Raw genomic sequence first — 13886 nt, forward strand, 5'->3', positions numbered from 1 at the left:
CTTACTTAGTCCACTTACTTTTTAGCCCCTGTAATTGATGGTTATACATTACATGGATGAAGTATAAATGTAAAGTTAAGTTCAATTAATGCTCAAAATCTACACTCAAATCACTGCTTCACTGTATTATTTCAAGTCCATTTTGGTGCTGTATGAAGACAAAATCCTAATCTTATGCCCATTGTTTTGCATAATAGTATTAATTGGGGGTGCATCTTTTTTGTATATTTTGACGGGTTAAATGCATGTATTCATTATTTTTATATTCTGTGCAGTGCCAGCGTTGTGCGCCCCTCTACAATGACAAACCCTTCCGGCCAGGTGATCAGCTCCAGCCAATGAACTGTCGGCCTTGCCAGTGCAATGGCCACGCCCACTCCTGTCACTATGATGCCTGGGCTGATGACCAACCAACGGAACAATATCTGGGAGGAGGAGGAGTCTGTGACAACTGCATGCAGAATACAATGGGTACTGCCTTAATAGACAGCCACCAAAACTGTTCTAATTGAGACATTGGAAATGTAAATTTATTGGTTAACGTGAGAGTGAAATGGTGAACGTAGATTACTGTTCTTAACATTCACACGAGTCATCCTTTGTTTGACATGTTTCAATTGGTAGTACTTTTTATTTATTGGGTATGTTATTAGAAGTGGTTCTTGCCTTTCTTCAACCTGCTTCTGTATTGGGCTTTTTGTCCCAGTCACTCCTGCAATTTATTTCCCGCAAAGTCACTTTTACCACTGAGACAAATGAAGTTAAAACGTAAATGTTTTTTAGCTTTAGTGGCTCTCTTAATCCCTGAATGGTTTCCAGCTAGTTTCTTGACTTCTGGCTTTGTGGTTTTACACATTTTTGTCCCCGTCTTGCTTAGGTAGGAACTGCGAGCTCTGTGTAAGTGGCTTTTTCAGGCTGGAGCAATCAGATCCTGCTTCAATCCATGTGTGCCAGCTCTGCTACTGTCACACTGCTGGCACTCTCAATGGCAGCACTGAGTGTTTCCAGGTAACACATTTATTTGACAAGTGACACCATCAGTTGTCATGACTGAAAATGTAATTTGTTTGGCAATAGCAGTAGAAGTTTAAGGCTATCAGTATGTATTTTCCCTCTTGTGCCATGCTGCCATCACTTCCCGTCAACAACACTCCTTGCGCCTCACACCTTGCAGGTTGGAGGCCAGTGTCAGTGTAAGGCTGCTGTAACGGGGCGGCGCTGCGCAGACTGCTCACCTGGCTTTTATGGTCTTCACGCTTCCAATCCAGAGGGCTGCACTCGCTGTAAATGCAGCGAAATAGGTGCCATCAGCTCCTCCACAGGAAGTGTTGCCAGCTGCAACCAGCATACAGGCCAGTGTCAGTGCAAAGCGCATGTGACAGGTACAAGCACTCTTCGGCCATCACATTAGGTAGACCGAGGTAGTCTAATTGTCCGTAAGTGTGAATGTGAGTGTGAAAGCTTGTTTGTCTACAAGTGCCCTGCGATTAACTGGCGACCAATCCAGAGTTTACCCCGCCTCTCGCCCAAAGTTAGTTGGACTAATGAGAGCAAGTGCTGTAGAAAATGAGTGGATGGTCATTGGTCATATTCCAGATTGTCTGACATGAAGGCTGATTTAGATGTTCCACTGTATTGCTCTTTGACAATAACGTCATTTCCCTGCATCCGTAAGCTAACGGAAGTTGATAAACTATGTGTGCCCTCGAAATAGGCATGTGTGTACGCCCTTTCATAAACACACACATGCATAGCCGAAAGTGTTATGCCAGCCAAAATAAACAGGCTTTTCCACTGGCGGTGCTTGCAGCCGTTGTGCGTCTCTTTGTGATAAATGGTTTCACTCTCTCCCCTGTGTGTCTTTGAAGAGCGCGCGCGTATGAAATGCAAAACCAGCCAGCGCTCCTCAACTCAATGCATCGTGGTTATTGCTAAGCCTTGCTATCAAGGGCCCTTCGCTTGTGTGTGTGCACATGTTCAAACGTGTTTGTTCAAAGTTGTTAATGTGTGTAATGTCCGTTAAAGTATATGTGAAAGGGGGAGCAAGTGGATGTGTTCATGCAATTTTGTTTTTGCCGAGCTGTATCCATTTTAAGTACGTCCGTGTGTATGTGTTTGTGTGTGTGTGTGTGTGTGTATGTGTGTGTGTGTGAATGCATTGTAACGACTAAGTTGCTATTTAATTCTCTAATTCAATGCCAAGTTGATTAAAACAAACAAATGCAGCCCCTTGTATTTACCCCCCTCTCCCTCTGACAAGTCCTCTCCTTCGCTTTCTTCTGTCCTTGTTTGTTTGCTCACTCCCACAGGTATTTTTCAGAAATGAGGTTTGATTATGGCAATTTATTACCGCCAAGCTGATACTTTGAGCAGAGCGATGGCAGGCACGCTTCAGAGAGACGCCACTGAAATGTGTACAGGCGAACACGCATGCAGACGCACACACTCTTAGCATGGTGCCAGGGTGCAGTGTGTACATAATAGTGTTTGAAATGGTGATGCATGAGCCTGTTAACCAGCTGGCTACTGATAAAAGGGCTGGGTCAAAACGAACGTGCGCAGAGGCACGCACGCACACATGCACGCGCGCACACACACACACACACACACCTACCTGTCGGCCTCACAGCTGAGAGATCCCAGGTTCAACTCTTGCTTGAGGTTCTCCTGTGTGGAGTTTGAACGTTCTCCCCGTTAGGGTTGGGCATCGAGAACCGATTGGAACCAGGACTAACGACTAATTTAAAAATTTCGGTTCCCAGTTTTGATGCCTAGTCCTTCGGCCCTGAATAAGAAGTGGCGAAAATTAAGAAGCGGTGTAAACCAACAATGAAGAATGCGCAGAAAGACGTGCTTGTGCCCAACGGCGGCGGCGGTGAACAAAAGTGTGTCTTAAGTTTGTTAAAATTAATGACCAGTCGCCTCAGTGCAACACTTGGAATAATATTATATTGTGTAAAGGAGACTTTTATTCTGTGTTGCGTCTGACGCGCTCCGAACCTCAGTCTACACCGCGTGGAGCTTCAATGAAGTCAACTGTCAGTCAATTGGGTATAAATAAAATTGGTCTATGCGAACATTGAGACAGCTAACAAGGTTAAACGGTTGGTTGCACTTTTGCACTGATGGCTTTTAGCGTCTTCAAACCAACGTAAGAGCCGATGACAGAAAAATAAAAGCTTAACATTGAGCCAAAACTTCACCGTAGCATCACAATGACATCACAATGAATTGGGTCAAAATTTACATAAACGTTGCATCACAAACACTAACCTTGTGCCTCATCGTTGGGTAAGGAAAGGTATCGTTTTATAGCATTTGGTTCCATCCATTTAAAAAAAAATTAAATGAATCACCAGTGCTGTGTGAAGTACGTTTTCGTGCCAAAATGCTGAGTTCCGGTGCGTAACCTTCAAAATAAAATGCAACAAGCTTAACACAGGAAGTCAAGTTAAAACGTGCACATATAAACCCATTTGATGTGATAAAACAGTCCCAAATAACGATTTTAACAATGCTATATTTAACTTTTAGCTGAAACATTAATTAATGACTATTAAGTCCATTTGGTTAGTTCCACACACATTGCCTTTTAGTTCATAGGTTTGATAGTGATACTGGTTATAAAGAACCCTGAGTCAAATGTTCATTTTAGTCAATGCTGCAGGCTGCTAAGTAAATGGATGTTCATAATTTGGACACCCTTTATTTAAACCATGCAAACCTTTTTGACACAACCCCTAAAAGAATTGGAATTGATAATTGTTTGGAATCGAAATAAGGAACCGGAATCACTCAAATTCAAACTGTGCCCAACCCTACTCCCCGCGCTTGCTTTACTCTGGGTACTCCTACTGATTTATGAAACTTCAAATATTTACCTTAATTTCGATCTTCTTTTTCAACATATATACAGTAATTTGTTACTCTTCCAACTTGTTAAGTGTACTCTTACTTTTCTGTATATTCTGTCCTTTGTTGCCGTGCCAGGCTACACTTTTAGAAGATATGAAAATAAAGCGAAAAAAGGATCCTTGGACACAGACTTAATTATTTTGTGATATAAGCTTCTAGTTCTAAATTCTATAATTATATTGTCATTTTATTGTGAAGGTAGGGTACCATGCAGTGTTTCATGATACAATTCTTTACATTACCACCAAACACATTCTCATAGTCACACGTTTAGTATGCCTGTACTAGTATGAAATATGATCTATGTTGAGAAATACTCATACTGTATCTATAAAGTTATTAAAATGAGAGCATTGGGGGTTCTGCCAAGTGTCTTGACACACACACACACACGCGCACACACACACACACACTTGCAACCCTGTGCAATTGCAGTAATATACACTATGGGTGCACACACACAAATAGACGTTCGTACCCACCACATAAACGGCTGTAGGGACTGTATTGCCCCCAGGCATCCATTTAGGGACAGATTGCCTGTCACCGAATACGTATGGCATATTCAAATAAGCCCTGCTAACTCACACCACATATCACACTTTAACTAGCCCAGTTGTATTGCTGCGCTAAAACCTCCTCCAGTATAATCAGTTATACTGCTGTTATTAACTGATCTTTTACACAATCAAAAAAAGAAGAAAAAAAAACCTTGGAAGACTTTAAAATGATTAAAACTGTGTTGACACTTTATATCGTACGCTGCCTGTACACAATTAACCTATTCTCTGAGACCCAGTCTCAAATGTGCTACAGTATTGTCTTGGTTGTGTGCTAGTTAGAGATCAGGCAAATACCTAATAAAGTACAGATATATTTCTATTGAAACGACATTACATACAATACTTATAGTATTGTATATTGTCTGATGAAAAGCATGCATGTCCATTTTTTGTTTTTTTCTTTGAAGATAGCTGGGATACTAGAGATGCATGCTTTTGAATGTACATCATTTGGTTGAGTTACATGAGTCAATTATGTATTTGCAATTCAATTTTAGTTGATTTATACTAACTAATAAATTTGATATTTTGTCAAGTATACAGTTATTCCATGATTGGAGAATCCACAGTAGGAGATCTGTATTTCTTTGGCAATGATAGAAATATTTTCTGTATTTCTCTTAAGCTTTGGGAAACAAGTAAGATTGACTCTTGAGATGTCAAATGGACATCGCCTTTTATTGTTTCAACACAAAAATGGAAGTATATCATAATTGAGTGTATTTTTAGGTTCCTCCATCCATCTCTGTTTCTCTCCATCACCCTGCCTTTTCCCCCTTCGTTCTTTGTAGTTCCTTAATTTATTTATTTTCCTGCTCAGTGAAATTAAGTGTTTGGCCTTAGGTAAGTGATCCATCATATGTAGAGGGCCCGACTCTAATGATGGCAGTTTTATACACTCAACCACCATTTTTCTTGCTCTCACACTCACTCATGTACAGTATGAATGCAGAAATGATTCAAATCAGAGAGCGACTGTAGTTCTTTTTTTTTTTTTAATAATAAGCTTTCAATGTATAATGCCTTTATTTTATAGTTGGTGCTGCTCTCATCATGTCGCGCATTTCTTCCGCTCTCCACACAGGCCTGCCTTGCAATCGTTGTGAATTTGGTTATTGGAACCTGTCCCGCTCGGACGGCTGCATCCCATGCGACTGCGACCCCTCGGGATCCCTCAGCCCGTTCTGTGAGCCCGAGGGGGGCCAGTGTGCGTGTAAGCCTGGGGTGGGGGGCCAGCGCTGTGATTCATGTGGCCGTGGTTTGACTGGTTTGAGGCTGGAGGGAACCTGCAGCGCCTGCAACTGCTCAATAGAAGGAACAGTACCTGGGACAGACTGTGATCCTCACACAGGCCAATGTGTGTGCAAGGCAAGTTAACATGTTTTCATTGTTTATAATTAATTATGTCACACAGTGTTGCCAAAATCACCCTGTTGAACAAGCAAAAAGTCACAGCTGGCCACTGTTTTATCTAAATTAGGTTATTGTTAGGCAAATTATGCTTTTAGAACAAAGTACTTTTTTGCCTAAGGAAACGCCCCTACAATTATCTCATTAGTTTAAGGATGTTAATGTTAAATGTATTAAGCGATGGAGAGATGTTAAGGATTATGTCACAACGCAGAATGAACTAACTTCAAATTCAGAAATGGCCAATTAAAACAGAAAATATTGTACTTGATATTCTTCTGGAAGATGCATTTGGGATTAGCCTTTGAAGTTGGTAATAGTGAAAGAAAAAAGTGAAACAGACAATGATTTTAGTCAATTCTTTTCCAGAATGAGTGCTTAGAGGAGGATGCAATTCATGTGGCACAGCTTGAAGCAGGCATCAGGTACAGGTGGAAATGGAGATGGGCCTGGCTCAAGTTGAAGGCCAGAACAAAAAAGCAAAGAAGAGGCAAATTTAATATTAATCTTAAATTTGTACATCAACATGTACTTGAGCGGTGTAAATAAATGTTTTTCTGCGTGAAGATTTATTTATTTATTTTTCCTGATTGTACTATTCAAAGTCTTCCAGAGGCGGCATGGTGTCCGACTGGTTAGAGCGTCAGCCTCACAGTTCTGAGGACCCGGGTTCAATTCCCGGCCCCGCCTGTGTGGAGTTTGCATGTTCTCCCCCGTGCCTGTGTGGTTTTTCTCCAGGCACTCCGGTTTCCTCCCACATCCCAAAAAACATGCATTAATTGGAAAGTCTAAATTGCCTGTAGGTGTGACTGTGAGTGCGAATGGTTGTTTGTTTGTATGTGCCCTGCGATTGGCTGGCAACCAGTTCAGGGTGTACCCCGCCTCCTGCCCGATGACAGCTGGGATAGGCTCCAGCACGCCCGCGACCCTAGTGAGGAGAAGTGGCTCAGAAAATGGATGGATGGATGGATGGAGTCTTCCAGATTGCTTAATTTATGTTAAAATAAAAACAAATCTCTGTGGTGCCCTGCGGGATTTATTAAAAGATTTCATATTTCTTTTGTTTCTCTCCTTTCAGGAATATGTGGAAGGCCATCTCTGTGACTCTTGTCGTCATGGTTACCACACCTTGGAGCTCCGAAACTCCCTGGGTTGTCTGCCGTGCGCATGTGACATTAACGGCACGGTGCCGGAGGGAATATGTGATATGGGGACCGGACAGTGCCCGTGCAGAGACGGGGTGGAGGGGATGCAGTGCACCAACTGTGCCCGCAACTATTTTCACACAAGTTCAGATATACAGAGTAAGAAAAGCCAGTTTGATTATGTTTTTTAATTTTTTACTATCTCACTGAATATTGTTTTTCTGTGTCCTATCAGACGGGTCATTCCAGGGCTGTGCACAGTGTACATGTGACCCAAGAGGAACAGTGGCTGGCTCAGTGTGTGACAGCACCACCGGGCAGTGTGTGTGCACGCCAACACGCTATGGAAAAGACTGCAGGACATGCCAACCTGGTTGGTGTGTTTGGAAGCTAAACGGATGCATCAGTCTCTGATTTCAAACAGTAATTGTATTTTATGTCTCTTCAGGTTTCTACCTTTCCCCAGATCAGACTATGTGTGTGGAGTGTGACTGCCATCCAATGGGGGCAGTACAACGCAAGTGTGAAAGCCAAACTGGCCAGTGTGTGTGTGCCCATCCCTCGGTGGGAGGGCGACGCTGCGACCACTGTCGGGAGACCTTCTTTGGATTCAACCCTGGCCTGGGAAGGTAGCTTGAGTACACCCAGAAACATTTGGTATTTCTGGTGTGCAGACTGGCTTTTGACAGAGCATGTAAGGTAAAAAAAAAATCATGCCTGCGTGTATAGGGTAATACACTATCACTCTCCCTGATGATGTGCTGTCCATAAGTGAGTGTGAACAAAACACTCTCAACTAGCACTTTCATGTGTATGTGTATGTGACTGTGAAAGTGTAAGGTGGTTGGCCCCGATGATCACCCACTGCCCTGCCCCAGTGAGGGTAACACCACACTGGAGACCTCGACAACATACTGTATACCATTAGTCACACATGCACACACACACTGTGAAAGACAGTCCAGTTTTTGTTACACCACTTTCACATTAGTTTTACTGACTTATAGATAATACAATGTAGTCATTACAGCGACATTCGTTTTGTAGATTTTCCTTCAATTGTTGCTTAAATTACAGCTATCCTGCCATATCTGTATCATAAGGTCAGCTTGTTGAAACACATCCTATGACCACAAGCAATTTAGTGTGATTGGTTTCATAATCAATTAATATGTTTGTCTGTTAACATAACATCCTATACAAAGTCTCTAGTATGTTAATAGTAATCTATGCTTTGATCTTGTTCAACACCTTTGAATTACACCCTCCCACTGTTCATCCAGATGTCAACCATGTGCATGTGACCCTGTGGGCAGTGTCAATGGCTCCTGTACTTCAGATTTAGGAGTGTGTGAGTGTAAACCGCTGGTTACTGGGGACAAATGTGATGCATGTCAACATGGAGCAAGCCATTTACGTGCAGAGAACGTCTATGGCTGCAGTAAAGGTCTGTTTTTTTTACACACACATGTACACATACACACAGATTTCAGGCTCTATTTGTCACAGTCACTGGTTGTTGTCTTGTCTATTAAATTTGATCCCATGCTCTTTTTGTGTCGTTGCAGCCCCATCGCAGCAACCTGCCCCTGTAGCCTTTTTTCTCAGCTTTTCTTCCATTAATCTGACTTGGCATCAGCCTGACTCCCCAAACTCAAACACTCTCAACTACACTCTCATGAGGGACTGGCAAGCTGTGCACAGCATACAGCGCAGCTATCCTTTCGGTAAGTGCACACTGGATTACACCCTTCTATATTTCCAGTCATTTTTAAATTCCTCAATAGTCTTACATCCATTCTCATGTAACCTTTCTTCAGGCCCTGAATTGTTCACAGATGCTGGTTTGTCTCCTTACACGAACTATTCCTACTGGCTTATTACGGCTAATGTAGCCGGTGAGACCATTAGTGCAACTTCTTCGTACCAAACTTTAGGAGCTCCACCTGAATTGGACCTGCTCCATTTAAACCTTGTGGGACGACCTGGCCCCACCAGTGCTAGCTTTAACTGGAGTGCACCACCGAATAACACAGGCCCAGTGGAGCGGTAAGAGATTTTAAGAGCAGATGGTATTGCATTGGTTCCAATACTTGTGTTCACATGCTCATCCCTTTAAAAAGTGTCATGAAATGAGAAGAAAGGGACTTAGAAATCCTTGTATTTGTGTCCCGCAGGTTTGTATTGTCCTCCACAGAGTCTTCTAGCGGAGCACAGCCTGTCATCCACTACACAGGTTTATTGACTGAGGCAGTGGCAAGTGGCCTAAAAGCCTTCACCCAGTACACTGTCACTCTGCAGGTGGGTCAGAAAATACCTACTTTTTTTTTTAAAAAAAAGGCTTTTTAAGGATTTTTGCACTAAATGACATGTTTCCTCCTCTCTTGAAAGGCATGTTCATCTGGAGGCTGCACTTCTACTTTACCTTTGTCACTTCTGACAGCTGCTGCCCTCCCACAAAACCAATCCGCTCCCAAGGTCACTGCCACCGGACCTCACACTCTGTTCGCTTCATGGGAGCCTCCCGCTCAGCCAAACGGTGAGTCATTTTGAACGAAACTTCACAACTGTAAAGTTTTACGACTGCCTCATGCACTGTTGTGATGCTATAGTGGTGACAAAATCACTCCATAAACGGAGACACTCTTAAAGTGTCTTTAACGTGAGGTACAGCCCACTAGGGATGGGCATGATAAAGCATGGGGATCTTAAGTCATCTACCATTCACACCAACAAGGTTGGGTTGTGTAGTCTTGAGGCACTAAGGGCATAATGCATTTCACTACTTGGCAGCAAACAGAGGTTGGTCTCAATTAATTCATGTGCTAACATTTTGATCCTCAATAGCTACACTACAAATCTAAAAAGAAAAATAATTTTTGGAAGAACTAATAAAAAGTTGAGGCAAATGTTGTAAATAGAGAATTATTTTCCAAATATAGATGAAATCCAAATTTCAAATGAATTGATCATGCCATTCCACTCATTCTGTGTGGACTCTACTATTAACGTGTTGAACATAATTAATTTTCCAGTTTTCTGTCACTGCTGTATGCTGCTTCCAAATGTTGACATGCTCATTATTCTCATCAAGAATGACTAGGCTTGTGTTTGTCACTCAAGCCTTACACCCCCACCCACTCCGTTTAACAGGAATACACAGAAGTGCAAGTGCCTTTTCGAAATCCAGAGGGCTTTGTGCTGGCTCTAAGGCTCAGTGTCATACACAGTCAGGGTTTCTGTGTCTGTGCGTTTTCAGTCTTTCTCTGTTAATCTGTGCCATATACCACACCTCATAACATGCTCTCTTGGCTCCATTTTCCTTCATTTTGGCTGTCATCAGCTCATCTGATGAAGACTTAACCCTTACACTTTCCACTGTTTTCTTCTTGACTCTATTTAAACGTCAGACTCGTTGGGTTCTAAGAGAGAGTAGAGATCGTTATATGTAAATAATACACTGCATGGTTTTAAGGGTATAAGATAAGGGAGGGAACATTGAAAGAGCATTTCATAACTCTCCATTCAATTTATTTGTACAATAGTATATACTGGATATTGGGCCGGCGGCACAGTGGCCAACTGGTTAGAGCGTCTGCCTCACAGTTCTGAATATCAATCCCCGGCCCCGCCTGTGTGGAGTTTGCATGTTCTTCCCGTGCCTGCGTGGGTTTTCTCCGGGCACTCCGGTTTCCTCCCACATCCCAAAAACATGCATGGTAGGTTAATTGACAACTCTAAATTGCCTGTAGGTGTGAATGTGAGTGCGAATGGTTGTTTGTGCCCTGCGATTGGCTGGCAACCAGTTCAGGGTGTACCCCGCCTCCTACCCAATGATAGTTGGGGTAGGCCCGCGACCCTAGTGAGGAGAAGCGGCTCAGAAAATGGATGGATGGATCTTGGGCCTTATTTTATTTGTCATTTTCCTACTGGAACAACTCTAATAGATAGATGGGACAAGTGCATGCTTACCATTTGAGTGCGATCCTTTACAGTGCCAAATATTGACCCTCTAGCACATCCTTTCACAACATCAGAATTAAAAAAAACATAATAAAGGGACTAAGTTCAGCTAAGTGCCAACAATAGACATTGTCTAAATAGAAATTAGAAAAGAGTAGCTAACAGGGCTTCATAATCGAATTGATTCTATGATGCCTCTATAACGTGACAGTCGAGTGGTTGGAAAAATTAGGTCCATTCTGGAAATGTAATCTCAATACAGTACACGTTGTTTGAGAAGAGTGGTTGGGGTAATGACTGTTATTGCGCTAAGAGTGATAATCTAGCATTTTGTCACGTGTCAGTGAGTGCTGTGGGTGTAAAAGGTACCAGCACATAGCCGTGGCTAAAAGGGAAACAAATCATTCTGTCAGGGATGGTTAAGTATTCAGCAATAAAGTGTCTAGACAGGTTCAGGGTGCGGTACAGTTATCCACAGGCTGCTTTTGAAGAGAAATAAAGTTCATGTTCATGCAACGTTACTCCCAACATGCTCCCCACCTACTTCACATCTGGCCTGCACTGTTAAAAGCTTGTTACAGCTTCAAACCGGAACCAGATTATGCAAAGCATTTTCCCCCCTCCATACTACAACAATGAATCAATCAGTAATAATAAGGCAGATTTTTTTTCAGATCACATTACATTGTGCAGGTGTCCCCAGTGTTGTGCGCATGTTTATGTATGATGTAATTACTTTAGAAATTCTCAAAGCAGAAATAGGCAGTGTGTCCACCACTGTAGTTAAATCTCCTGTCTTTACGATGGCTCACTTTTAATCTACTGCACATAACTTTTTAACTGCTTTCCCTACAGGAGTTATCACAAGGTATGAGCTGTTTTTACGGGGGCTGGCAGAGCCTCACAGCCTGTCAACTCTGACTGGTGAAAAAAGAGTTTTTGTCAGCACTGGATGGCTGGATCCAAGCACCCCGTCTCAAGCGCAGCTCATCAATAGGAGCACAGCTTTTCCCCCTGAGAGCAGTACCATTGTGACCAGCCTGCAGGCATTTTCCACCTATCAGATGAGAGTCGTTAGCGTCAATATGGCAGGAAATGTCACATCAGGGTGGACCACCGCACGCACAATGGAGGGAGGTTTGTACACCTTTCCTGGACCTGTGCGTTTCCTTCATCGTTTTACATTCAATGTGTTTTTTCTTTTTTTTTTTTTTCAATTTCTTTCTTCTCTCCACGGTATTTAAAATTTATGCAGTAAGATGAAGAAAAGAGATGTGGTTGACACGTAATATTGATGCAATTATTTATTAATCGACATGTTTTGATAGATACAACATTTTAATATTTGGTTGGATATATATATATATTATTTAAATTTAAAGTTAATACCAATGTGTTACTTATCAAAATTAAAATTGTCCATTTGACTGAAATGAAAAAAATATTTTTACAAGAATATCTGACTTACTAGAATAAGTGTTTTTTTTAACGAGTTTTCATTTTACAAGAATAAAGTAATATCCATCCATCCATTGTCTTTACCGCTTATCTAGAATTATGAAAATAAAGTTGTATGTGTACAAGAAGAAATGTGTGTTTTTTAAGGGAATAAAATAAGTCCTAATATTATGGAATAAAAAAATAGAATTTTACAAGAACAAAATTATGAAATGAGCAAGACTGAGGACTTTTGAGGATCAAATTACTCGTTTATAGCTCACAAACAATGAAATAGTCAATATTTTGTTAACAGCGTCATCAATATTAGTGACTTTTTGTTTTATATTCTGTTTTCTTCCTCATTTTTTAAAATTTCTTTTATATTGAAAATAAAAAAATACCTCAGGAAAAAAGATGCAGTGTAGCTCTTAATCTAGCATTCAGTAATTATCTATGTTTGGCTTTGGCAGCATTTTCTAATCCAGTACACTTGTAATGAAATGGAACATGGTGTGTAAAAGCGCACTGGGAAAAATGACGCAATAAAATCTGATTTTTATTTAAAAATAACACAACAGGCTGTTAGACATAATGTCAGCAAGAACGAGGGAAATGAGGGAAGAAATGAAAAGTGTGTGTGTGTGTGTGTATGTGTGTGCGTGTGTGTGCATGTGTGCTTTCTTAGGGGGGTACTCATTAAGGTATTTGAATTTCAAAGAGATGATATGGCTCATTAAGACTAAGCGTTTGCCCCCAACATCACTCTGAGCTATGTGTCTGGGTAACAAGCATATGATAACATCATTTTAATGTTTGGTGTGTGTCAGTGATTTTGTGAATATGTGTATACATACTATGCTGCGTTAGAAAAACACATTGTCTCACTCGTATCAGTAGTATAAATCAAGAGGCTAAAGCCACTGAGTGGGTTTATGTACCAATATCTTTAGTTCCAGAGTTGATGCCTCCTCCAGATGTGACTGCACTGTCCTCCACCAGTCTTAAGGTCACATGGAGTACTTCTGAAGGTCAAGGGGTCATTGCCAGAGGGCAGGTCATAGAATATTGTGTCAGTTTGGAGACTGAACAGACCAACATCTATGCTCCTCCAGTTGTTAGCCAAGTTGGTGTCATACATTCTCCTTTATATAAAGATGTGAAGGTGTCTTCTGCTACATGAATAAAATTGTCATCCCTTTTTCTCAGGTCTTGCAGCGGTTTGGACCCTCAGCCAAGCCCCTTTATATAGTAAAAGGGTTGAAGCCTTACCATGTGTACAACTTTACTGTGACACTTTGCACTAAAAAAGGCTGCGTTACCAGCCTTGCCAGGTCTGGTCAGACCCAACCAGCAGGTAACACCGACACGTTCGTTTTCATTTAAAAAAAATCTAAGTCGGGTATTTGCACACTTGCTAACCACGTCTACAGTGAATGAAGACTAAATACTT

At 41.6% G+C, this 13886-nt stretch overlaps 1 protein-coding gene across 6 annotated transcripts in view; it reads left to right on the forward strand.

Moving 5' to 3' along the window:
- ush2a (Usher syndrome 2A (autosomal recessive, mild)) overlaps positions 1 to 13886 on the forward strand; it is a 239970-nt gene that overhangs the window by 55096 nt on the left and 170988 nt on the right. For 5 of the 6 annotated variants that reach the window (XM_061667225.1, XM_061667224.1, XM_061667255.1 and 2 more), the window contains 15 exons: positions 276 to 471; positions 878 to 1008; positions 1175 to 1382; positions 5563 to 5846; positions 6967 to 7192; positions 7269 to 7406; positions 7482 to 7662; positions 8317 to 8480; positions 8602 to 8760; positions 8854 to 9082; positions 9211 to 9334; positions 9425 to 9572; positions 11852 to 12133; positions 13387 to 13559; positions 13643 to 13790. In XM_061667225.1, coding sequence (XP_061523209.1) covers positions 276 to 471; positions 878 to 1008; positions 1175 to 1382; positions 5563 to 5846; positions 6967 to 7192; positions 7269 to 7406; positions 7482 to 7662; positions 8317 to 8480; positions 8602 to 8760; positions 8854 to 9082; positions 9211 to 9334; positions 9425 to 9572; positions 11852 to 12133; positions 13387 to 13559; positions 13643 to 13790 — 2791 coding nt within the window. Of the gene's footprint in view, positions 1 to 275; positions 472 to 877; positions 1009 to 1174; positions 1383 to 5562; positions 5847 to 6966; positions 7193 to 7268; positions 7411 to 7481; positions 7663 to 8316; positions 8481 to 8601; positions 8761 to 8853; positions 9083 to 9210; positions 9335 to 9424; positions 9573 to 11851; positions 12134 to 13386; positions 13560 to 13642; positions 13791 to 13886 lie in introns of those variants that run through there. The other variant, XM_061667246.1, reaches the window with a different exon arrangement.

This window comes from Phycodurus eques, chromosome 2, assembly GCF_024500275.1.
Source record: "Phycodurus eques isolate BA_2022a chromosome 2, UOR_Pequ_1.1, whole genome shotgun sequence".
In the NCBI taxonomy this organism is placed as follows: Eukaryota; Metazoa; Chordata; class Actinopteri; order Syngnathiformes; family Syngnathidae; genus Phycodurus; species Phycodurus eques.